The sequence below is a fragment of the Diachasmimorpha longicaudata genome, chromosome 2 (genome assembly GCF_034640455.1).
Source record: "Diachasmimorpha longicaudata isolate KC_UGA_2023 chromosome 2, iyDiaLong2, whole genome shotgun sequence".
NCBI lineage: Eukaryota > Metazoa > Arthropoda > Insecta > Hymenoptera > Braconidae > Diachasmimorpha > Diachasmimorpha longicaudata.
In genome coordinates this window covers 6,752,213-6,779,723 of record NC_087226.1, presented here as the reverse complement: position 1 = coordinate 6,779,723, position 27,511 = coordinate 6,752,213, and the positions used below count along the sequence as shown (strand labels likewise).

At 39.3% G+C, this 27,511-nt stretch overlaps 1 protein-coding gene across 10 annotated transcripts in view; it reads left to right on the top strand.

The window, feature by feature from the left end:
- Window positions 1–27,511, top strand: part of LOC135172594 (dystrophin, isoforms A/C/F/G/H-like) — a 184,493-nt gene that overhangs the window by 130,723 nt on the left and 26,259 nt on the right. For all 10 annotated transcript variants that reach the window (XM_064138745.1, XM_064138739.1, XM_064138742.1 and 7 more), the window contains 4 exons: window positions 18,309–18,481; window positions 21,228–21,372; window positions 23,283–23,406; window positions 26,091–26,254. In XM_064138745.1, the coding sequence (XP_063994815.1) occupies window positions 18,309–18,481; window positions 21,228–21,372; window positions 23,283–23,406; window positions 26,091–26,254 (606 nt within the window). The remainder of the gene's footprint in view (window positions 1–18,308; window positions 18,482–21,227; window positions 21,373–23,282; window positions 23,407–26,090; window positions 26,255–27,511) is intronic.

Sequence of the window (27,511 nt, the reverse complement as noted above, 5' to 3'; positions counted from 1 at the left end):
ATCAGTCGGTTCGTAAGTGAATTCATGTCGAAAGGACAAGTTTATGATTTTAGGATTTTTTTATTCTGCGACCAAGAGAACTAGGCTAATATCGATCAAGGGATAAATTGACATTACATGGTTCAGGCTAGATCATCGCAACCCAGTACTAAAATTTATTAAACCGGGACATGTGTTCTCGCACATCGTTATCTTGTAAAAAGAAATTATTCGATTCTATTGATTCATTACCGATAAGGGAAAAAGCCCTTTGTGACACGTTGCAAAAATTTTCGAAGCCAAGAAAAATAAACAATTCGAGTTGGAAAATTTCTGTATTTTTGCAATAAACAAGATCTATTAGAAAATCTACTGACTGTCAGTTTTTCCAGAATTACCCAGGTCTTGCCGCCATCTTATCAACTGAGCGTGAATTTCGCTAAAAATCCCGAAAACCGGAAAAACAGCTAGGGCTGAACCCTCGAAGTAAGAACCCACCCGTCGCGACAAACCCTCCTCTCCCCTAAGCTCAAGAGAACGAAAGGGTCGCCGGGGCGATTGTTACAGCCATAATTACGCATCATTAACAAATAGTTTTTTCTTTGATGTTTAAGCACGTGACTGTGTTCGTAAATGGATGAACCTGCGGTCTTCCAAAACGAGTCGATCAATAATCATCGGTTTCTCATGCAAATCTCTACCCCAGAGGCAAAAATTTCTCCCTTGTCTCCAGTACTCACGTGAATCAGCACATGTCACTGGTCTCGGAAAAATTCTCTCTCTTCCCTCCCCTCCCCTCTCTTCACCATTCCCTAATTGAACAAACAGTTTAACCATTTAAATGAGAAATTATTCAAAGAGCACTCAGCGCAATTCGATTAAATCTGTCGGGACTAAATGGATATTAAGTGCTGCTCAGTCGAACGCTCACCCCACCATTTTATTAATAAAGTTTGCATTACACGCCAGCTACAAAATGTAAATAATTCAACACTCGCTTCATAATCATTCTGCGTTCAATGTGTCTAGACATCGTGCTTAGACGCAACAAATTGACGCTGACAATGGTGGTACATATACATGTACCACCGTAACCGGATGCCATAGTGGGCGTTAGACACGGTTTATCGGCCTCGAGGTACAGAGCGCTTCATTTTATTCAGCATATCCGGTTTTATCGCATTCTCCATTGATTCATGAGGCCAAAACGAGGCTTAACACTTATTTTATTCATTGAGTCTTAACCCCCCCTGGTGCCAACAATTAAACACGTCCGCCTGAGGGCATTCCGGTACGAATAGCTTCAGGGAAAATGAAAAATTCGGAATTTCAGGAGTCTTATTTTTTTTTTTTTATGAATAATGTAGGGGAAGTGACTCCTGTGGGAGAAAATTACTATTCTCCATCCATCACAATTCTCTGCGTGACTTGGATAATTTTTATTATCATTTTATTCAGCACTTTTAAGGCGTTTCTGTCAAAATGAAAAATTTATTAAGTGTCAATTATTCACAGACAATTTTCAAATCTCCCCCTCCCCCCTCCTCCCTCTCTGCTTCTCTAACTATTTCCAAATTTCAGAAAAATGCAATTTTTGAAAAATTATCCCCAGGCAATATTACAATAGTACTTATCGCCGATGTTAGAAAATTTCAAGATTTATTCATAACAGTTGATAAAAAGTTTTTTAAAATTTTAATAACAATGCAACCGTTCATATTCACATACGAGGAAATTGTAAAATCCAGAATTTAACAATTTTTCTGTTGGAAACGCAAAACGATAGTTGGATTGTGAAAAAAAAAATAATCCTCTCGAATGTACTCGACTTTTCTGAAATTTCCTGCAGCTTCCAATAATCTTTGTATTCATAGTGAGGCTAGAGCTACTATAACGGATATAAGAAGGACGGCGGCTAGTCTCAATACGTTTCAGATCCCAGGTAGGAAAAAACGAATGGGCCAACCTTGGTACAAGCACGGCCGCCGAGCTGCCGTAGCTCGGCACCCGGGCTCCAGCCAAACTCGCGCCGAACTTGGCTAGACCCTGGGATGATAACACGGGGCCAGGCCTGGGACCGAACTTTGGCCAGACTTCGGTCGCCGTACTTTGGCCGCACTCTGGGCTTACCATTCGGCCCGAAATTGGCCCAGGCCTGTTGCCGAACTTTGGCCGCACTCTGGGCTTACCATTCGGCCCGAAATTGGCCCAGACCTATTGCCGAACTTTGGCCGCATTCTGGGCTGACCATTCGGCCCGAAATTGGCCCAGATTTACGACCAGAGCTGTGGCCAGGCTCCAACCGTTGCCTGTATTGGGTTCAGAATCACCAATAAATATATGAACGGTATATCTGATAAGCAGACATGTATTTATTACCTTCAACATTATACAGAAAACAGTTTTATTATGTGACAAAACTTATATTTAAATTTATTAAATCTATTGACAAAAAAACTCAGCCAATCAAAAACTTTTTTCCTCCTATCGACATAGTACATGTTTTCATCCGATTTTGGTTGAACAGTTAAAGATATGCAGTGTTTGTATCTCCAATTTTCATGAAAGATAATCACAACTATGAGATTTTTCCGCGAACAGAATATGAAAACTCAAAAAAATGATTGCAGGTATAAATTGTAGAAAAATCTTTTGTGGATTATTTTCATCCGCTTTTAAAATAAATAATCTACGTAGATCATTTGAATCCGAAATTTAATACGACATACCATATTAAGTCTTAATAAACTCTCTCTTACAATCTAATAATATTAGCAGTCAGTCTTCAGAATTCGAAGATTGTATTAACAAAATATCCAACAAAATAACGCACCAATGTTATTTTTTAAATTAGTAGTTTAGAATTGATAAATTATCGTGCTTCAATTCAAGCATGAAAACAGTCATTATAATAGCAATATTATGGATAATTTATTCCGCTATGGATGATAAGAATTAATTCTTATATCCATAGACAATTGCTGATACGAATTATCCTGATAAGAATTATTTTTTCATCTCGGAAAGACGTCCTTTTTTTACAATAATGTCTTCTCCATCTGCAACTCCGGAACACAGAATGATATTTAGTTGCATTGATTGTGTGCTAGTTCTATATAATATTGCTTATTATATTCACTCTTTCAAACAAACTTAGAAATATAAAAAAGTCTTGGATAGGATTACATATAACTAATTAATTTCAACCCTTAAATTTGAAATCTTTGGGGAATATGGACGCAGTCCGATTGTGAAACTTCAACCTTATAAATATTATTTGACTTGAATCACCAAATACTGAAAACAGCTCTCAATGGCTGAAATTACTTTCATTAGAATTTTTCTTAAAAATTAAAAATCCACTTATTATTTTTCCCTTTAAACTTTTGGACATAATATTTAATCCCTGAACCAACAACGGATATTTATTCCCGTGATCTAACTTATGAGGAAATGACATAGAAAATACTTTATTATGCTAAGATACATCACATTTTCCACACACACACACACACACATTCACATTTTTTTCACATTTTTTTCGCTGCCGTGTAGTCTTGGGTATTGATGTGCAACCTTCACTTCTTAAAATGGCTAACAATTCATCGATTGCTTCTGCTGTTGTAGCTCTTCTGAATTTCACTGCCCATTGATTAATTTTTTGCTCCATTCCCCGCGGTTCCAATTTGTCCAGAGTTTGTGTATTCTTGTCTCCAATGCTGTCAGTGAATACTTTGTTGAAATCATTGTCAATGTCATCTGAATCACCATCACAACCTGAGCCCCCAAGAATTGGTTCATCCCTGTCTCCAACGCTGCTATTGGATTCACTGATGCAATCATTAAGATGCTTATACGAGCCACAATCACCATCACCACCCGACCAACTATCACCACAAGCACTAGCATTATCATCGAGATGTCGAACATCGACATCTCCACTAATTTGATCCACAATAGATCCACTACGGATAGTTATTTCATTGGCTGTTGGCAAACTAACCTCTTCCTCATCGGCATTATTGCGTTCACTGTAATCCGGAGTTTTTTCTTTAGCGCCTTCTACGTTTACAGATTCTTTTTTCTTCAGTTGATGAAAATGTCTGTATTTTTTAACCCGTGAATATGAACTCTGAGACATATTACAATAGTAAAAGAGTAATATTAAAATAATAAATTGCCGCACACGACACTCATGTCTACTGCCACAATCAGACTACTCAACACGCCATCTTACGGGCTGTTGTCATAGAATGTGTGGTATACGGTGATATCCACGCATATTTTCCCCTGAAATAGTATGTTCAGAAGAAATAATGGTACCTTCGGAAGAAGGAGAATCAAAGGACGAAAAATTTAGTGAAGGAACATTCCCCATGAGAATTCAATTTTTGGAATGCTGTTCCATATGGGACCCAAGCCTGGCAAACCATGCCCCTTGTCTGCCTGGCCATGTCTCGGGGCAAGCTTGGTGACCCAAGCCTGGCAAGCCATGCTCTTTACCAGTCTGGCCATACCTCGGGTCAAGCGTGGTTGCCCAAGCCCGGCAAACCGTGCTCTTTGCCAGTCTGGCCATACCACGGGCCAAGCTTAGTGACCCAAGCCTGGCAAGCCATGCTCTTTGCCGGTCTGGCCATGCCTCGGGCCAAGCTTGGTGGCCCAGATCTGGCAAGCCAGTCTCGTGCCAGACCTGGCCCGTTTCGTGGACATTGGCATTTCCTACCTGGGATATTGAAGATTTTTTTTCTCAATGCACCAAGTCCTTGTCCAACTTTTCCGTGAATCCTCTCGTCAAGTTGGGATCTAAAATAAGACGAACTACTCTCGGATAGATGTTTACAATTGATTCCTCTATTCCGCCCTGATTCGATAACGTCATTCACCAATTTAGAAATCGGATTCACCGCGGAAGTCTCCCAACATGCCAGAAAGCTCGAGCCCCATCGGTGTCCTCCACTCCCCTCAGCCACTCATTCCTGTCTCTCTCTCTCTTCTCTCCATTAGCTGTGCATTTTCCCTCCGATGTTGGGAACGTGCGATCCACTGGAATATTTAAGCCGCCTGCATCCTCACTCCCGCTGTTCTTCTCGGTTGACATGTCATTATCGACAGGAGTGGATATAGAGTCCTGGGATGTATAAAACTTCAAAACAGGCAGAACTAGGCCGTGAAAACAATGGCAAGCCCCGTTTATATGTTGCAAAGGGACTTTTGCCACTGGTGCGCCAGTCGTGAGCCACCAGTACATGGCCGATCATCACCGGACACTCGCGTGAGATTCCATCACCTGTGCACTGTTTATTATTCATTATATCTTGGAAAAATAGGAGAGAAATACGTTGAAAATTCCCGGCGAAGTCATTCGAAGGGAAAATATAACTTTTTTTTTTTTTACACAACTTCCGATAGGATAGGACTCCCTCAATAAACTTCAACTACATTTTCAACGTATATATATTTTTTCCCTTCCTTTTTCCAATTCAATACCGCGTTTGGTCGTCACTGTTTGTGATGGTGTTGATGTGCTTGTGTGTCGGATTGTACGTGAAAATTCAGTGGAGCGTGTTGCATAGCCACTCGAGTTGCCGAACAAATGCTACTATTATTCGGTGAAGGTTTGGATACGATAGGTCACGTTTTTCGATGGAGGTCAAGCCCTTCCTCCTCCTGTCCTCCCACCTCCCGGCTATTCATGTTACAATCGTTTCGCAATGAGGATTTTCTCTTTACTATTTCAAGTTTGAGCACTTCCCTCTCGATCCACAGAGTGCTTGACACTACAGTGGTTACGATAATGCGAGGCCGTGCAAGTGGGATCGGAAATAAAATAGTTCATTTGATTTTAAATTTAGGTTTATCCTATTATGGTGGTATCAGTATCTTCAGAATTTTTGTCAATTTGTTGAAGAAAATTTTCGATTAGTTGAGAATATGTTTAGGGAATTTTCCAATTATTTTGTTGGTTAATCTTTGGAGTTCTGATGTCGGTGGGGAAGTCACTCTCCGAAGGAATTCTCCGATGGCTGTAGCATTTGTGCTTCGAATTGTCCAAAGCGACAAAAATGTGTTTCAATAGATTCGAAAATCTGCAAAAACTGGCACAGCCTGCATGCGAGAATGAATTGTCCATGGATCGATGACAAATCCTCTTATCTTGAAATATTTATCTCCCTAAGGTTTCCCCATTCGTTATTTCTTCATGACATTACGAAAATACTGAATTCTTTGTGAATTGTAATCCCCAGGTTTAAATTTCCCAGTTATTGTTTGGAATTTGTGATTTCTCTCTAATATAAAATTCTAAAAGTTGAAATTTTTCCTTCGAAACTTCAATATTTTCCCCCTTTATAATTTCCCAGTAGAATATCACTTGGCATTGCCCCTTCAATTGGAAAATTTTTGGATATGAGGAAAGGAAAAATAAATGAAAATGAAAAAATCATCCAGTGGCGGAGAAAAATCCCATAAAAATTGTGGTTTCGAACTGAAATGTCACGAATCACCCCAGACGAAGAGATATAGTTCAATAAAAATTACGCGAAAGCTCCGTAATTCCCAAGTGAGCAAAAAGTTTCGGGGAAAATTACCGAGGGTCCAGTAGAAAGTACAGAACGCTCCGTAAAAATTACGCGACTCGCTGCATATTATTTACGGAACGTTCCGTACTTTTTACGAGATCTTCCGTAATTTTTATTAAACCTTTTCTCCCTTGCATGAATTTTACGCTTTGTTCAGTAAAAATCAGCCATTAATGCGTTTGCGAATTGACTTCATAAAAAATCCCTAGCGTTCAAGAATTTTTTACCCTCCTCTTCTCCGCCCAGATCTATTCCTATTAAAATTTACGGAAAAAGATTCTCCATAACCGAATCCATGCATTGTACCACAATTTTTACGAAATATTTTTTTCCACGTGACAACTTAAAATTTTATCCCCTTCATTTCAATATTTTTCCTACGTTTTCTGCTATACGCACATGAAAATTTTACCGAGTATTTTATAAGCTTTCGTGTGTAGGAGTATAAACCTGTCCACCACAAAAAACCGAGTGCCTTAAAAAATCCAGAAGCCACGCTAAATTTCCCCCATAAGGGTAGCCTTCGCGATGAACCATTGAACGAGCCCTGAAATCTCCAGAAACCGGTGCAAAATCGAAGACATAAATAAAGCACACTGAATGATTTATCGATACAGCAGCACGCACACGCGAAGAAAAAAAAAATTCAATACAGAGACGAAACGTTGAGGGTGGGGAGCCGTACAAACGCAATCAACTTTGTGGAAGTTTAAATTTGACTGCATGAGATTTGCTTTCTAGCAGTGCCAAATGAATTTCCAATCGTTCTGAATATCCGAGTGATTTTCCGGCTGGTCCATTGACAGGATTCCCCTCATAGTTCAGCTACGTATTGCACACAAAAGAGGGTGGAAAAAAAGATTTCCACGAATGTGAATACGAGATGAAGTATTCCCAGTGAGTGTCTCCGGATTTAACGCTAGATTGCATTCTCACTGATTCTCTCCCTCCCCCCCCCTCTCGTCCCACTATTTTTCTCCACTTTTTCGCATCCCTCCAGCTCAATCTTTTTTCGCATTCTCAACGGCGCACGGATGACAAGCATGCTCCAGCCATTCGTCAAACTGCCAATACAGAAGGGAGAGGGTGGGATATCAAGTGCAATAGTGTTATCAAGCTGTACTACCAGATTCGTATTAACTCGAGGGGATTTAAAGATTTACCTGCCCTGATAAATGGCATCCCCTTCTCTCGCATCAAGTGGAGAACGTTATGGTCTGTAAATTCCTGGGGAAATTCCAACGCCCGAGATTACCAATCCCCCTGGAATTTCAATTTCTGGTACTGGATGTTTACCACTCTCAGAATTTATCAAATCCACAAATATTTGTGGGAAATCTCTTTGAACTGGTTTTTTTCATCCCTTTGGAGCGTGGGGGTCGGAATGTAGAACGAGTTTATTTGATGGTTTTCTTCGAATCGAGGAGTGTTTACATTTATTTTTGTTTGAAAATTGTTTAGATATTTTTGCTGAGAGATGGGGGAGAAAAATTATTCGTGGCATATTAGTAATTGTGGGATAGTGCGGTGAATTAGGGCTGACATTATCAAAAATAAGGATCGCGTGATTTTGTAGATGAAAACTTCGATGAAAACTCAAGTCAACATTCACATTATTCATACGTTTTTCAACTCTGCAAAATATCTCCAAAACTCAGACATTTTTTTTGTTGCGAGAATAACGAGTGTTAACTATTGATCAAAATTCAATAGTTTCATCACCACTTTCTAGTGATCCCATCATTGATATTACTATACGACAATTTTCTTCAAGTAGAAACCAGGAAGTCCTCTTAGAGGAGAATATTCCACTATTTGAAGAAGAAAGGTTTCAAATCGTCACCTACATGATCGAAGTAGAAACAGACGGATTGATTCGCCCTCGAAAAATCTACCCATTTCACGTAACCTCTGTGCCCTCTATTCCCCATGTTCTCCACTCTTTTCATTTTATTTTCTTCCGCATTTCCACATTTCGACTGACATCACACAGTTCATTCCTGTCCACTGGCTGTCGCAGCGATTGTCGCATGATTTTGTCTAAAAATTCTACTCGTGGCCTGGAAAGCCATAAAATCGAGGGAAATTGGAGTTTGAGGGGGCCATAACGGCTGATCCATTTGCCCCCTCCCCTCCGCCCCACGCACTTGTTAAACCGGTAATTTTAATTCGGTAATTAAACGCGCGGAGTGCATCGCACACCTATCGATTATCAATTGTGAATATTCTGGATGATACAATAATAATCTCAAAAAAATTAGTAACTCATGAAAACTCCAATTAACTTTTATGTTCTTATGAGGTATTCCAATTTGCCTGGATATTGAAATTGGATCAATTATTAAAAATCCAGGGGCGTTACCATGAGATTAAATTAGCGAATAATTATTGCTAATCGAACTAGACTATAGGCTTCAGAGCTTTCCTGCAGAAATTACTCGAATTTTCCTCAATAAACTGCAAATAATTTCGCATAAATTTCCTGTACCTTTGAGAGACGGTTTTTGACAATTTTCTTCATTCCTTATTCCTTAATTAAAAATTTTGGTCTTTAATTATGTCCAATGATAGATTATTTTGAATGACTCGTCCTAGAGTTTCTCTTTGTCCAGAAATTCATTTTTATGTTCGTCTCTATTGACATTAAATACTTGTGACGTGAGTCAAAAATTGATATCATTAGAACCCCATCCTTTAGAAGTGCGTGAAAATGTCACATTAATTCAGCCCTACGGGTGACATCCCGTAAAAGGATTTTCTCCCCATTAACAAGAATATTGTACGACAAGTGATATCCTTAGCTTCGACGTCCTGACCATTTTTTGATCCACGGAAACCTTGAAAAGCTATTGTTACATGGAGTGGGTGCTCGGTTTTCTCTTCCAATTGGCAACGTTATCTCTATCAATCAAACGGAGGAGCCGCTGGCACATGTACAAAGGGAATTTCATCAGCCAACGTTTACAAAGACTAGACATGGCTACATGGGAAGATTGAATTCGGAATTTTGAATGATGTGGAATTTTATCTGAGAGAGATTCGATTGGGTATTTTTTTAAAAGTGCATCTACAAGGGCGTGATATTCCTGAAGGTATTAAGTCAGATGAGCATTTAGTGGGGCTCAAAATAAAATCATTAACCTACACTGAGAGAAATATTCAGCAAGAATTACCAAATTATGGAACTGACATTTCTCTCTGGCATTTTTCAAAATATTTGTAAAATCCATTTTACCAACTAAAAATATCGTCAGTTTTGCTCCCTCCTCTCATAATTCTTCATTACCTCTGATACTGCAGTACCAATTTTTAAGGATTTCACATCGTAACGAGGGAGACAATTTCAGGAAAAGAAAAACAAGAATAAAGCCGATTGAAGTCATGAGAATCGAACGCAGACGATCGAAAATCAGCTTAACGACGTCAGACATATTTGTAACGAAAAGAGACTTCATAATAGAATAAATAAGAGTTTATTAAAAAAACTTAAATGACTGATGATGATCTCAGAAAAGACGATCGTATGTGAAGGTAGTTGAGAGGAAGAGAAGCCGAATCTATAACAATATCGTCCTTAGGCCATAAAAAAATTCAAGTCCAGGTATCGATCCATATTTCGATATTACTGAGTTCCCCTCGCCCAGAAATTCAGTAATGGGGGAAAATTACTACAGTATTATCAGCATTTCATTTATATACTTCAGCTGACATCAGCGCATACACGGGACAAGTACACACTCGAGTCCTCTCGTTATCTCATGCGGCCCATGTGCCTCGTCCGCAAATTCCTAGTCTCAGTCACGTGTACACGTGATATTGATATTAAAAAATGCACACATACGATCTCTGTAATCATGTTTGTCCAGACCGACATCATCTGCTGAATCAATTAGTTGGAATGAATCGATATTACAGTCCGGATCAATTCAAGATGTTCAATTGTACCCAAGCGCACATCCAAAATTGTCACCCCTCCCGTCTACTGTCATCGATCGGAAACCCGGATGCTTAGTACCGTCCAATTTCCGTCTTCCCATTGTCATCGGGGGTCTAATGATTTCCGTTATTTCCACCAGCAGGATGTTCTTTGAGTTCATCAAATCAATTTGACATTAATTTTATGAAACATTGGATATTTACTTCGCATAATGAAATATCAATTTGCTCAATAATTTCAGGTGATTGAGGATAAAGTGAATTATATCGGAATATTCGTAAACTTTATAACGTTTCATATTGATGCATCGGCGGGATATGAGATATTTCAATAGAGATTTTAGCTATTAAAATTCCAATGCAGAGAAGAATTCCCGCTCAACTACGGTATCAATCGGGTGAATGTGTTATTTTTTTATGCCGTTGGGCGAAATCAATAATCGGGGGTTTAATCGCTTTTCTATTGCATACAGAGTGAAGTTAGGGGAAAATTATTCTCGTAATATTACAAATTTTACCGTAGAAATTTCGACATCCAAACAAACCATTAATTTCACCCCGTTTTTTTTTTCGTATTAAAACTAAAATCTGCATTCGATTTCGCTCATACTCAATGGTTGAATTTCGCATACTTTTTGCGTACATTTTTCAGTTATCGAAGCATATAAATTATTCATTCGGTCATCGGTTAGCTCTTTTCATTCTTTAATTAACAAATTTCACGATTAAAAACGAATTTGAACGTACACCGCAGTCTCAATCAGACAGCAGAAGATCGTTGAACATCCTCACCACTCCAGATACCTTGAACGTCCTTCCGATACAGCGGCCCCTCCAAGACCATGTTCCAAACCAGAGCGTACAGGGCCTCCCACGGCGTCGCGTATCCTGAACAGCATCCAATATCGCCCTTGTAACACGTTCGGAGGACCACGTGGGACGGCTCAAATCACGTTCATGAATTCCCCGGACACCCTACCAGCACCGTGACAAGAACACCCCCGCTGATTCACTTATTACGGAGTATACCAATGATCACCAGGAAGCCCTGAAACCATCCGCCACCGAGGTGCTAACCTCGCGCAAAGAATCCAACCGCAAATGTCAAATAATACAGCGGTGAACGGCCCCGATATCACCTGTCGATTGGCGCACATCAACGGCTCGTTTGGTTTGCCGAGGCACCACCAGTGTAATCATTTGCGGTGGAGCCATTGGGAATGGCACTCCCGAAATACACCGACGCCCCGTCGGGACTGATTCAACGCTCTGGACCATTCCACGGCTCGTTAATAGGGTAGAGCATCCAGTTTCTCTCGATCCTCGTGTCCATTTCACTCAGTGCTTCCAACGCTTTCCAGGCATCCCCTGGACAACTGACAGTTCCGTTAATGACTCTAATGAGCCACGTGAGATGCTCCCAGTGTACACAAATCAACGGATCAATAGCTGAATGAATAATGCTAGACTTGAGCAATCAACGGGAATTGATGGCTGAAGTAATTGGAGAATTCTAAAATGAGCTTTGTTATACTCGATGGCTCTCAGCAAAGTTTCTCTTTGTTTTCTATGAATATGGGGGTGGATTTCATTATCTATCTGGGAGATATTCATCAGGCGCATCATTTGGATTATATTTTACGTCAATTCAATTAATATATATATATATATATATATATATATATATCTCGCTATCACAATAAGACACCGTTTCTTGAGAATATCATCTTCAATTATATGAACAAATTCATAATTCAATGTTGACATTATAAATAGAGTTAAAACTATTGTCTAAATTTCCCTCTTCACCGTGAGATTTGGGATAATTAGGTGTTGCGTTTAACTATTTTGGATTGGAGCATAAACGAGTGGGAGTTGCATTGATATTGTCACTGATGAATCAACAATATGGTCTGGAAGGGCCAATTATTCATAAATTAATAACACCGCGGTCTCAAGTGAATAAATATTCTTCCTGCAGTTACCATTGCTCAAAACATTCATTCAAATTGTCAGGATTATTGTACCCCATCAATTACCCCAGCAAGCAAGCACCCTCGCTCCAGAAGAATAAAACACCCTGCGAAATCTGGCACTACGCCAAATGAATTTGCCCAAGGCATCGGAGTTGAACCATCCTATTTACCCAGGACCCACCGTCCTCTAATTATATTTAATAAACAGATTAATTAGCATAGCGGAGTATCGTCGATACTCGCAAAGATTCCGTCGACAATTAAAAAATTTATTTTCACAGTGAAAGACATTCACTAATTTTAAAGGAAATTCTTAACACGTGGTATCTCTTTTTATCCGAAGATATAAAATTGAAGATTAATTTTTTTGAAGAAGTTCCAAAAAATCACGAAATAGAGAAAAGGTTTTTCCTGATTTACTCAATTTTTTTTTTCATTTTCACGAAATTATTCAATTGAAATTGAGTTTTCACAATTTTTTCTATGAAATCACGAATTTTAAATTCAAGTCCTTATAATTTTAGTGGAAAGAGAATAAAGAATAATGTATTCACATCATCGCGATCTCCACAGATAGAGAAAAATGAAAATTTTATCAGCACATATTTCCTTTAACTCTTCCCTTAGAGTGCGTTTTCATATCGTCGTAAACTTGGCAAATGTCGTTTCCATGTATGAAGCCGTACGCCACAACAATGCAAAAAAGCTCTGTAAATATCGAACATTTGCACCTGTACCCGTCTCTCCCCTCCCCTCTCAGCTCCATTAAAAAACATCAAACAAAAGTCTCCGCAAAGTGCGCTCTGCAACAAAAACCCCGAGACAATGCCCCAACGAAAGCAATCCCGCATTTCCTCCCTAAAAACCACCGCTAAAACCCTTTCAATTTATAATAATAAATAATGCCCTCAGTATTTTCCCTAACCATTTTAAACACTCCGAGAATAAAATTCCACCGTGTAGGATAAAGCTAAAGAATTTCACAAGCATCATTACTGTGCTGTATGTTTCAAGACCAAAACGTGAGGATTAAACAAAATCGATTTCTTCGTGTACGGGAACCATTAGTATTCCACTAATACCTAGAGTAGTCACATTCAGTGGGTAAATCTAACATAATATTCAATTAACCTTTCGGTAATACTTGGTCAAATTTCAAATGTATATCCTGAAATGATAATTTCTCGGATGCGTGAAATTCCGACGTATGAAAATTTCACGTGAATGATTTTATGTTTCCAATAACTACATTTTATCCTTTAAATTTTCCATCTCCACATGGAAACTGTATATTACGCACCAAGAACAGTAAAAATTTTCTGTTTTATAGTCACTGTAGTCGGAAAATCTACCCGCGTGTATATTGTACAGAATTCCATGCACTCACAGAATGGAATAGTTATTATGAACAAATGGATTTTGGTTATGAGTTCGCATCCATTTGGGTCCATCAAATGTGCATTCGTTAAATAGTAAACAAATATAAATTTGATAAACCTCGTTTCACGTGCAGTTCAGAATCCAAGTGAGCGATGGGTTAACTATTAACGAATATTTATTCGGTGACAATCAATTCTACCGTTCATCAATAGTTAACGCACCCCCTTTCGAATAAATAAATTGTTCTACCAGTGCATTATAACATGGTTCGCCGCACGGAGTAATGCGAATCATTAATAAATCCCACTGCCTATTTCTAAATCATAAATATGCCCATATCAACGATTTTTACGATCGATTTTAACGATTTTTTTCATTCATATCAACAGTACATCCACACGGAGAGAAAAATTATTTAAAAATTACGTGTCTGTTCCGTAATCTGTAACCCAAAACAGTAGTCAGTAAAAATTACGAAAGAGTTGAGCACTTTTTCAATGGAATATGGAATGTTCAGTGAAAAAATGCGTAACTATTCCGTAATTTTGACTGATTACTGTTTTGCCCTGTAAATTACGGAACAGTCACGTAATTATTAAACAATTTTTCTCTCCCTCCAAGAGTGAATAATGCCCTTCATTCTCTCCAACATAATGACAAAGTATCTCAAACCATCATTACCGTTAATTTCTCCCTTTTCAATTTTCCCGGCATCAGGCAAAAACCTGAGAAAAAGGGCGACAATGTCAAAAGGTACTCTGTTAGCCGTATGCGAGGGGCTTCGCTCGCCCAAATCCACCCTCCCCCATCCCTTGATCCTCATCTTGTGAGTGCGCTGCGGGTGCAAGCCATCATGCGAACAGTGCTTAGTTACGGTGGTAATGAGGAGTATGAATGCATACACCAGGGTTCACATATAACCACCTTGAATTTTCACTCAGCTTCACCAACACAGACCCCTCACCCAGCACATGTAGCTTAATGTTATACTGTACCTCAGTGGCACTTTGACGTTGGAAAGGAGAGAGAAAGGCTTGGCGGCTACTGAGGGAGAATCGTTGGAGAGGTTGGAAACCAAGGGGGTGTACAACATAGCCAGCTTCAGTTACACTATGTATAACCAGTCGTGCCACTGAGAAGTACGTACCGACTGGTGATAAATATTCATGTCTTCGACTTGGTGACGCTTGGCTGCCTCACCAATGGTCTCACTCTGGGCTTTTACTCACCTCAGATCCGATGAATGCCACACACAGCCTCCCACCAAACTACCAATGTTGGAAGTCGACACAGTGGATAACGTGCTCGTTCACGTGGAGAGACACGAGGAAAACTTTGGAGCCACTGGGCTGCCTTCCACCTGGGCTTTATTGCCTCAACTGCATTCCCCGAATTCCTCGTGTGGACGTACCGTGGAGGCTTGCACCCTCTTCAAGTAGCCTTTCTACAAGGACTAGCCCAAACTCCCGTAATTTTCACTCTCTTGCGTTTTTTTTACGGCCTCTCCCGGCCAATACTCGAGGAGAAAGTTTTCCCGAGTTCTTGAAGAGTTTTCGACATTTACCGGGGATTTTCACGGGGGAAACAAAAGAGTATTATAATGACGTGCTGCATTCTGGAAATTCATTAGAGGTAGGGTTGGACATTCGGAGGGATGGAGTTTTAATTTTCAGTTGAAATATCTGAATTTCAGGAATCGATGGTTTCGTAATTTGGGGAATGGGAAAGCAATGGAGGTTTTCAATTTTTTCGAGATCATTTTTCATGAGTAAACAGTGTGAGCACACGGTTTCGCTAATTTGGCGTTAGTAAAAATTAAATATCACAGTCAATTTAATTTTAATCACAAACAAATATATGCCATGAATGAGCGATGATATATTTCCTGGTCTTGGAATTGAACGTTCACGCATAATCTTGTAATCGCGTAAATGGAAAATTAATATTCAGACAAGGAGTCCTTACAATTATTCGCATTGTCCTCCGTCACCGAACAATTTTCGCTCGCTCGTCTTCCCTCCCTAGAGCTGTCGCAGCGAGACAGTGGTATACCCCAATTCTCCGCTGTATTTTGTCCGCGACGAGCCAGTCATCCTAACTAGCTCTGCTAATAATCAATGATAATGACGAATCACCCGTCATGAGTCATTCATACCGCCACCCTGCAATAGATCAGTGAGTTGATCATTCCTTTCTCGTTAACCACTGCCAGCCATTCCATTTGCCTCATTACGAGCACGCAACGTTGATCGACCAAATGGAGCATTATCGATGGTGCTATCATCACGCTAGTTTGGTAATTCTTGCTGGAATAATTCTGAAGTACAGCCCTGTGTCCATCAGCTCATAATTAAGACACATCTCAATGAAGACTTCCATCAAGAACCATTCGCGTCTACCAAAAATCAGCATGAGATAAAATGACTGTCTTCAGTTGTCAATAATTCCAAACCCACAGGGGAAAATTTCTAAATATTTTCATGAATTTGAAAGTTTCCTGGAAAAACTGGCTCATCTGAGTTACCCCATTTGCTCGGGGTTCAGTGATGATCAAAGGCAATAAGTTAAATATATTTTTCAAAGCTTTGAAACAACTCTTGACTCGTCCAACCTGAATGATTCAGTCAGGCGATATTGACAATTAAACCTAGTTCGCTTGACTTTGGCCTCCCCATCACTCAATCTCAAACCCGAGACTTTTCCCTTCAGCGGAAAATTCGATGATCCAACCTACTAAAGTAGTAGCTACGAAATTCAGCCGAATCAGCTGATTATATCTGCCATCTCGTTCAATTTCCCATAGCCATGTAGATTGGTTGAGCCGAACTGACTGGTCATTTCAAGATGAAACCGTGCATTTGCTAATTGCTCCAATCAATCTTGACCAGAAACTCACCCAAGTGAAGGACTCAGTATTCTCGACAACAATGTATTCCCGCAATGCATCTCACCCATGACTGTTTAATATCCCGAACAACTTCACTAAGTGTTGAAAAATGCGCAAACGGAAGAGATAGTATCTGCACACATGACACTGATCAGCGATGACACGAGGATAATGATGAAGTATCGGATGAGATAATTAAGGTGGATTATCGTGGTGGTCAGACAAGGGGGGGCACTTGGCCCCGAGGTCGTGCCACCCTCCGACTATATCGACCAGCAGATTTTGAGGATGCACGCTACATATACATATCCTACACACTGCTCGCTGATCTCTACTACTTTGAACAGGTAAAATAAGAGGATCCCCTGGTTTTTTTTTCAACAAATGCAATAACTCATAGGATATACGGAAGCTAGTACTCGTAGTAATATATGTTGCCATGATTATGCAGGACAGGGTCAGATGTGGGTGAATAATTCACTAGATTATCCACCTTAGCTTCAGATTTTCATTGGTACAATTATAATTATTTTCTTCGGGGGTAAATGTTACCTCGACCAAGCGCAATTCACTGCGAAATTCAATTCTAAAAAGGGTTTTTATCAGCCTCTAATAAAAGCTCTACCTTCGTCTTAATTGAAAGCTCTCCTTTGAGATCAATGGAAAACCCTCAATCAATGTCAATAAAATGTTATTTTTATTAATCTTGATCAGAACGCGCCACCGGCTCGAAACGAGAGCATTTCATTGATTTAATTGCTGGAGGCTTCATCAATCTTAATGGCAAGCTTTGGTTAACATTAATCAGTTTATTAATGAGTTCATGTCGGGTATTATTGCCGGGTCACATAAAGGGCAAATTACACCCGGATTCAATGCTCACAAAATTTGCCATTAATGTAATGCAATTAAATAGAGGCAGCAGAGCCTTCCAATAATCATGAAAAGCTTCTTGTCAATGTCAATTAAAATTTGTTCCCACGAATATTGTGGTACATCTACATATCCTAGACACCGCTTGCTGATCTCTTCTATTTCGAACACGTGAAATACGAATATTCTCAGTTCTTTCGAAAAATCCAATAACTCGTGGAATATATGCGAAAGCTGGTAGACATGTATGTTACGATGGTTATGCACCGGGAGGTTTAGATTTGGGTGAATAATTCATTGGGTTATCCACCTCTTCTTCCCCTCGGTCTTTGCAGTTTTATCACCCAGCCGCAGAGTGCGGAAGCTGGGGAAAAAAAAAGGAAAATTGACGCTGTCGCATCAGTGGAGTATCGATTCTGTCTGACAACCGTGTCGCATCGAAAAGCTTCGAGTGCTTTGATTTTTATCCCTCCCCCCCCCCCCGCAGAAATAGATGTTGCATAATATCACTGATCAATCTGTCGCAGCTTCACCGATGTACATCATATTCAGTAAATATGAATAACGACATTGGCAAAATATTTTGCCAACGTCCATTTTTGGACTCCAGTTGTTCAGATGCGAATGAGAATTTACTATTCACAAATGTGAAATATGATTATGCAAAATGGTGATGTCATGCCGTAATTCTTGTTGCAGGACCTGCAGTCTGAAATCGAGACACATAGAGATGTTTACGCATCACTAAATGGAACAGGACGTAAACTCCTGGGTTCATTAGCGAGTCAGGATGACGCTGTTATGCTGCAACGCAGACTGGATGAAATGAATCAGAGGTGGCATCATTTGAAAGCTAAAAGCATGGCAATCAGGTATGTATAGTGTGAAATTCAGTTCAATATATCTTTGTATGATTTCTGAGATCTGGCAAATTGGTGAGAACATGCCTTTTGCGAATATGTGAGCATTTAACTTATGGGAAAATGAACTATTTGAACTTCGACCGCGTGGTATTTGGAATCCTGTAGTACGCGCCGACGATTAACTATGAAAGCTTTGGAATTTCGTGCATGGCATTCCTTGCTGCCTTTGAACGATACTTCATTTGCATTCTGAAACGAGGCAAACGTGAATAAACGCAAATGCCACACTGAATTTTTCAATTTCCTCTCCTCCTCAATACGTGTTTATGAAAGCTCTTTCGTTTGTCGGCAAACTATTACATGAATTTCATACGGTCGAATGCACGACCAAATTGAGATCATTGATTTTGAATCGAATACTGGTGGCAATGGGCATTCCATTTGGACAACGATGTGAGTCAATTCTTTTTCATTGGATTGCAGTGTCAAATCAAAAGTCTATTCAAACCAGCGACATTTGTGTTGCGGTGAAGTGTTAAAAATCGAAACCTCAATTGTGAAATGGTTTCCCATCCACATTCCCAGCATTGACAGTACCATGATTGCAAGCTCAAACAGCCTCACCGAAAACAGTTGCAGTAAATTTCAGCATATACTGTTAGATTTTTTTTCATAGGGCAATAGTTATTTAAATTTACGTCTATTTAGAATGCTTTAGCTCAATGGCACCTAGAGCATTCAAATTAATCGCAAAACTCGACCACTAAAGTCTCCTGACTTTTCAGTGAACAACAAATTCAGGGAAGTTTTTGAAATCATTTTAACAATGGTTTCCACCCATTCAATAGTTTCTCCGGTGATCGGTGTAGCTTGAAAAATACTAACATAATTAACTCAACTGGATTGGATTTGACAAATCCTGTTTCCTCTAAACTCTCTCAAACTTGACCCTCCTCACCTCGAAGCTATCGGAAAATACCCGCTCACTTTAGAGCTGTTGAAGCACTGCTACTGAAAACACAATAGAATTTCAAATTGATCAGCCCCAAAGGTGACAAATCACCGCAAAGCAATGAGAGGAGGAGGGCCCAGAATTCTATGCAACACTATTCTGTCAATTTTTTTTTTCAGACATTGTAAACAGTTCCAATCTAAACAACCATCATAAAATTTATTGACAGCAGTATCTTGTTAACCCAAACGCCGATCCGATATGTATAATGCACCTGTACATAGAGTAATACCGGCTTTAAGTATGATAAGGCGTAGCTTAGACTTAATCCGGAAGATCCGGCAGCGGTAGTTTGTGTTAAAGGGAAATCTTGGCGCAAGCGTGTATACCGCAATCCGCTAGCCCCAGAGAATTTCCCTTCTCCCTCCCCCCTCCCTCCCCCCCCCCTCAAAATTTCTAGGGCTCATGCGTATATTCTAATGTATATATGTCCAAGAATTACTGCTGTCTTTGCACCAGATGTTCTCCCCGATGATCCTCACGTATTTATAAGCCACTGGGAGTTATGTCCACTTCTATCCATCTCAATTATCGTCAATTGATAACATCATTGATAAACGTTACTCACAATAGCTATTGGACAATTGATTATCGATAAATTTGAGTTATTGCAAATCCATGTTTTCACAATCATCATTAAATGCTTCTTCGAAATACAACTGCCTGGGGGCAACATCCATTGTCATAGTTTTCTTTATTTTCAACGGGCAAGGGATGGCAGAGAGGGTTATGTATCATCCCAGGTGCAGAAGCAGACACAGAAATACAAGTTGCTAAATTCCTCAAGACTTTCATCGATGTTACAATAACTGCAATATATCTCGAGGTCGAGGCTGCTACTCGGCGATAGTAGAAATCCAGCCACTTTTACCCACCGACCATCTATATCACTCAACTGCAACAGCCCCGACAATGGCGCAATATTAATCTAAATCCCAAACGTTATATCCTCAGCCTCCTCCAAAATCCACATTTATGTATTTTACTGTCAGTTTGTGAATACCTCGCATATGTCAATGGTGCAATGCGGATGTATGAGAGATATGAAAATGACCGAGTTTTTGGCGTCATATAAGCAATTTACACATGTAAAAATACAACCGTAAATTGCATTTAAGAAGATCCAATAATCTTTCACGATTTCGTGCAAGTCAAACTATGAAAAAACAAGTTTTTTCAGATGTAGCTTTGCACATTTTCAATTGCGGAATGTCCTCTAGTCGGGAGGAACACCCTTGTCAATCAACTTTATGCTTAACGTCATAATCGTGATGAGGATCATTTCCTGATCACTAGAGAACGGACTTAGAAAACAACCATTTCCCTTCAGTTTTTCTGGAGAGTCATTGAAAATTAAAATTCCCAAAATTTTCGCCCGCCCGGTTTTCATGCCAACAAATTTGCCAATTTAGATATTTCCACAAGAGACTAAAAACTTTTTCTCCATGTGTTTACAAAAAAAATTAAAGCACCTGCCAACACCAATAAAGCTGTTGAAGTTGCTCTTCGCTCGTTGATATTTGGCTCATTAAATATCGGCGCAATCTGTTGACGTCATTATCCAACGTTTAATGAAATATAAACAGTAAATAACCCGATTGAACATTAACCGTACAATAAACACAGTTATGTCGTGACCTGTGTGTTATTGAAGGTGGTAGGTAACAGATACCACGAAGTTTGTCATACAGATATCGATTATTCTGTCTCAATTACTGACTCTGTTTTCATTCGTTCCCTCAGGAATAGACTGGAGAGTAATGCGGAACATTGGAATGCCCTTCTGCTTTCTCTGCGTGAGCTCATAGAGTGGGTCATCAGGAAGGACACTGAGCTGACCGGCTTGGGACCTGTCTGCGGTGATATTGCAACACTCCAGAAACAACAGGCAAGTTATCTCACGTTATAATTCTATTTAAAAAGCAATGTCACTTTGATTCGAGAAGTTGAGAGAGTCCAAGGGATACAAGGCTGAATGTTGAAGGGCATCGGTGGCTCTATTGTTTTGAAAAATGTGTTCGATCACTCGAGGGCATTGTTGACCTTTGAGCTTTCGCTAAATCAATCATCTCTTGTGTGATACTCAGTGTACTGAGAAAAAAATAACTCTGGCACGACCCCTCGGTCTCTTTCAGTGCTATCTCATCATTGACGTTGTGGCCTCGAAGGAGGAGGGCTGGATGAAGATCCCCTTGAAAAACTAGGCGGCGTTTAAAGAGTGTTGGGAGGTATATGTGGCATGTAGACGGATATAAAAGACGCTTATGTACCGGAACAATCAGAAATAAAAAAAAAGAATACGAGAAACTGGGGACACAACGTGGGATTATTGTTTCTCGTAATATGGAAACTAATAAAATGGCTTCGAAGATGTAACACACGCTCGTGACGATAGCAGTGTTATTGACGTTTTATGGTTTGTAAAGGGAGATCTTTTATTAATAGCAGTTGTGGATTGAAAGGGTTTTTTATTCAGTAGTGGAGAATTACTGCTCAAAAATGATAATTAGATTATTGTTGTTATTCATTTATTGGAAGTCTAAAACTCGAGATCAATTACAAGGGGCAATCTATACAATATTCAGTTAAAATCATTGAACATATATGTATTCGAAAAGATCAGTTAGACCAGTGGTTACTTATTAATCGTCATAGAACTCTAATGGAAGAGGAACCCGAGAAAATATTATGGGATTTGTGCTATGGAAACAAAATAAAATTGGTTAGACGAGGAATATAATTACGTTGTAATAATACGGTTATTAGTATTTTGTGGTTTATAAACGGAGGTCATTTATTATAATAGCAGTAGCTATGTGAAAGGGCTATAATCATATGATTTTTTATTCATTTACTGGAAATGAAATAACATGGATTAATTGCAGGGTCAAATCATGCCATAAAATCAACACAAAAAATTTATTCATACATATAATACCACAATTCATTGAAAAAATTATTATTAATGGCTAATTCTTGTGGAATGTTGATGAAAGACTGATACGAGGGGGTGGAGCCGAACTCGTGCACTGTTGCTTTATCGTAATATGGAAACAAATAAAATGGGTTGCAAGATGTAACATACGTTCGTGACGATAATACTACCGGGGATGTGTTATAGTTTGCAAAGCAGTAATTCTATAAATAGCAAATGTAGATTGAAATAGTTTTTATTCTGGGTTGATAAACTGCAACTGAAACTTAGTAAAAAATGTAATCTTTAAAAATCACTAAAAAGAAGGAAATGTCAAGTTTAATTAGATATTGGTATAATGAATAGTTGGAATATTGCACGTTTGACAATGACAAGACAATTTTTTGATTCAAGAAATCGTTCAATTCCCGTTAAGAGATGAGGAAATGAATAAAAAGATCAAAAGTTTTGGCCCAGTGGATCATGAATCAGGTAGTTTAGCATTGAAAGATGGCCGACTTCGTGCGGGGAAAAGCTTTCGATATTTCTGAAATATGACCGTCGCTTGATCTCAATGACATTGAGTTCAGAAGCGAGAAAGAACCTCATCCCGTCCCATTTCACGTATTCCGGATCCTTTCAATAATATTATCGTCATTCGTGAAAATATTATATTTTCGTTTACTATCGCCCTAATCTATTTTGTCTAATGAGTCTGTGTCTCAAAGCTGTAATGAATCCTCAGTTACAGAAATTATCTTGGTGATATTAGATCGTTTTTCATGTCGGTCTAGCTGTCATTCTCGCTAATCCAATTCTAAAGAGTGATACTTTTGTTATATAAATTTGTCATTTGCTGATGGAATACTATACGTATTTTTCAGGATGATTACCGAGGCTTCCGGAGACAGCTGGAAGACAAACGACCCGTCATTGAGCACAACTTACACAGCGGGCGACAACACGTTGCCAATGAACCACCACTCTCAGACACATCTGATTCCGAAGGTAAGGAAGATATTTCAAAAGAATGCTCTCCAATTTTTCACTAGTCAGTGTAGGATATAAATGAAATACAATTCCTTGCGCCAGTGATCTACATTCATCAGAGACAACAATGAATGATTGAAGTGGAGTCCATTTGAAATTGGTCAATTAACTTTTCGATGGAAGTGAAAAGGGGTAGGGGTGAAGTAAAATCAATCGAATTAACGACCCAAACTCCTCCCTAGTTTCCGATGACTCCGGATGGGACATCCCAAAAGGACTTGTCCGGAACTCTGACGGTGCTTGCCAGGCTCCCGTGGGAAAAGCTACCGCCCCTTAGTTGAACGTTACCATCCTCTCCAAACAAGTCTATTCTCACATAGTCGATTCACTCGAGTTTGTTGGAAACTATTGCGTGGAAATTAATAATGAGGAGTGCAGCTGCATCGAATTCTACCAGAATAGAGAAAAAAAAGGGACAAAGGAAATCCTTTCACGCCCTATCCTTTTACGACATCAAATGCTCTTTTGATCTCTTGCAATTCTGAAAGGATTTGCCAGATCGTACATACCCATTTTCACTAAAGAGAAGCATTTTCTCCTGACAAAGGAGTGATTTTTTGAAACAATAATGTTTGTTGCTATACACAGAGAGATGACTGGGATAAAACTTATGCAAAAAAAAGACAGGCAAATTTCAGGATAATTTTTTATCAGCTTGTGTCTTTCTCTGTATAATATCTTTAATTCGAGGGTAGAAGTATCCAATCAATTTACTCACAAACTTTTAACATAAATCACAGCTTGCAATTCTCTTCTGAGTATATTTGCATACAGAGCCCTCATTTCCAAAGCTATTAGACAAGATAGAAATTGTTCCAAAGATTTTCTGCATTCGTCATGTGTCAAGTGCCAAATGGGTGACACAAATATTTTCTTTGACACAACATTGCCTTGAATTCTTCCCGAAATACCACAAACTCGATAATTACAAATGGATACATTTCTCAGTAAGACAGACTCTTTACAACAAAGTTTTAAATACAAATGTAAACATTAATCTCTTCTGCGTTAATCTCTTACACGTATTCATTGTCCAGTAGAAAACAATCGAGTTAATTGCCGAAAAAAAAAATAAATGAGTAGAGCTAATTGCAAGAACGATAGTTCAAGACGAGCGTTACAATATCGAACCGGGTATAATGGAAAGGACCGAGGAAAAACAACCCAGGGAAAGTGAAATGTGATGTCTCCAAATGCAACATAAGACTGTTAAAGCCCGCCACGAGTAGAAAAGAAGCACAGTGCGAACGTGCTTGGAAAATTCGCCAGGCGCCAGCAGAATAGATTACCAATGGGCTCACAAATGGAGAGCACGACTGCCTAATTCAATTCCCCCAACCTCTGCTAGTCTAACGGAAAAAAAACAAATCCCTATTCTTTCCTCTCGAGTCTTCTCCAACTCTTCGTCCTGAAGATCGCCAAATGTTGAATCAACTCATTGATTTTTCGTGGCTTGTTGATCAGCATTTACTTACTCCAAGCTGACTCAATTCCGTGGATAATTCTCCGACGAAAACAGAATCACAGATTCCCAAGGGCTTTCACAATTCATTCATTCCGAGGGATGAAATGAAGTGTGCGAGACAATATCTCTAACGGTCTCTATGGTAATGCCTCCTTATCATAGTGGCAAGATTACTCGTAAGGGTTTGCACATACAGAAAAAGGTTCTAATCTTTTGAACAAAGCTGCTCCTCATAATGAGGAATTATTGCCTCAATATTCTAAATAATTTTCGCGTTACACTTCATCACGACTAAAATTGTCTCTCAACCCTGGGTCCTTTTCGTCCCTATTCATATTAAAGATGGGAAGCCCAGTAGAGATGAACGAAGTCTGTGTTTTCTAATACACAAGGTATCTCACAAGGAGAAGTCGCGATATCTCCGGACTTCCTCTGAGCATGAGAAACCAAGTGAATCGTAAACATACATTTCCTACTTATTTATTCCATACACCAAAAAGTACATGGCAAATGGCTTTCTGAAAACTTCAACAAAGATCCCCAAAAGAGAAACCTAAATGACATGTGCATTATAAGCCAATAAGACCTTTCAATGTGAAACGAAATGCAGACGAAATCGATGCAATAGAAACAACAGAGTCACACTGTTTATGAATGAGTAATGGAGCAGGTACAGTGTGTTTCCAATAGTAGAATATTTAATTGTCCTATGAATCACGCATCGTATCATCCGTTAAGTTTTTACATGCATGTTTAGCTCTGATAGCGAATTGCGATTCACCCAACCAACCCCCTCTCCGTCGCTGGGCTACCAACGATATCTGCTCCGCGTTATGTTGATTTATGATCATAGCGAGGCAGAGTGCAGGCTATTTGAAGCGCACCCACCATTCTACCTATATACTTTATCCTTTATTGGACCCAGCTCGATCATTTTTATCAAAAACTCGCCCTTTCCCTCACTCCATCCCAAATAAAACAATGGTGAGAACAGCGGGTGAGCTGTCAGCAAAAAGTATGAGAAACTTTTTTTCCGAATTACTGATTTTCCAGTAATTCGTGACCCATTTATCCAAATCTATGGAAATATTGGGGCGCGAGTGAACTCAGCTTCTTCGATTTTATTGTTTTTTTTTCTCTTAATTCTCATTCTCTCTACCTTCGTTTGTTGGAATAGGTCGAGAACTTGACGGTGACTCAAGGGGTTACAGAAGTGCCGAGGAGCAGGCCCACGAATTAACTCGAAGTATTCGACGTGAGGTGAACAAACTCTCGGAACAGTGGAACTCTCTGATCGAACGTAGTGATGCATGGAAACGAAAACTCGACGATACGACAGCGGTAAGTACTCGGCCTTTTTTTTCAACTTCCTCGTTTCCCCAATTTCTTCCGCACCCTGCCAGGGTTTTTTCAATCGACGAGGGCAGGAGGAGGGGATGACAAAGCTATCTGTAAATATTTGTGAGGATTCTGATGGCGTTGCGGATTTGTGAGGGAACGAAAGAACGGGCGAGTGACCGGTTTTAAGGACTTGTCGGTTGCATTATAAACATTATTTTTCTTTTGATCTTCATCTAATGATTGTAGGAGTAGTCAGCTTTCGGATGAATGTACCTAATTAGTGTCTGTTATAGTATTCAGTTGTAGAGGATTACGTAAAGTTGGAAGTCTGAATCATATCACGAGGAGAAGGATTTTAGCGTACAGGAGAAATTCACTGATTCTCAAGAGCTCATTGTTTATACAGAAATTTTCTTTTCGTAATAATTTTCTTGCTCGTACACAGTCATTACAATATTCATTGAGATTGAAACATTTCACAAATTTCTAGACTTTTTTGCTTGGTGGACATTTTATAGAAATACGAATCCTTCATGTTTCGGATGATATCAAGGCTTTTAGTGAAAATGGGAAAATCTAAAGAAAAATACGTTACCATAGCTTGTCCAAAACCAAGAAGAAAAACTTGAAACGTTATTCACTTTATCAAGGAGATCGAAATGCTCCTTCTCCTTACCACCAGTCAGAGCAACACTCAACTCGTCAAAACGAGCCCGAAGCACCCTGGGGCATACGACCGTTGCCGTTTTTTCTCCCTCATATCGACTTAAGATCGTGGGAGGTCAAGAGGGTTGGATAAATTCGAGCAGAAAGGGGGAAAAAGGAAAACACCTCGGTAACTGTAAGACGTTAGGGAAAAGTGGTTATTTCGATGGATGTCGGGGTACCATGACAACGTAAAATTCTGGTAATTTTATTTGTCGCTGTTCACCCGCTTCACTAGTCAGATCGTTAAACCGCCGCATGCCCCCGAGGCACTATTCAATAAAATAGTAAACACCGGTGATACAACTATATTTTTATTTCCCTTTCTCAAATGAAACAATCTCATATCTCTCCCTCGATCCGATAATAATACGGTTGGTACTTTAACTGAAGCCTTCCACGGGGTGGCTGTTCTGTTAGAATGTAAAGTTTCGTAGGAAATGGAAAGTAAATAGGAAATCAAGAGTGTTGACAATCAGTACATGCTCTACGGACTTTGATAAAATGAAGATAAATCGAATTATTTCAATTGATCAGTTTGAATAGTCATTT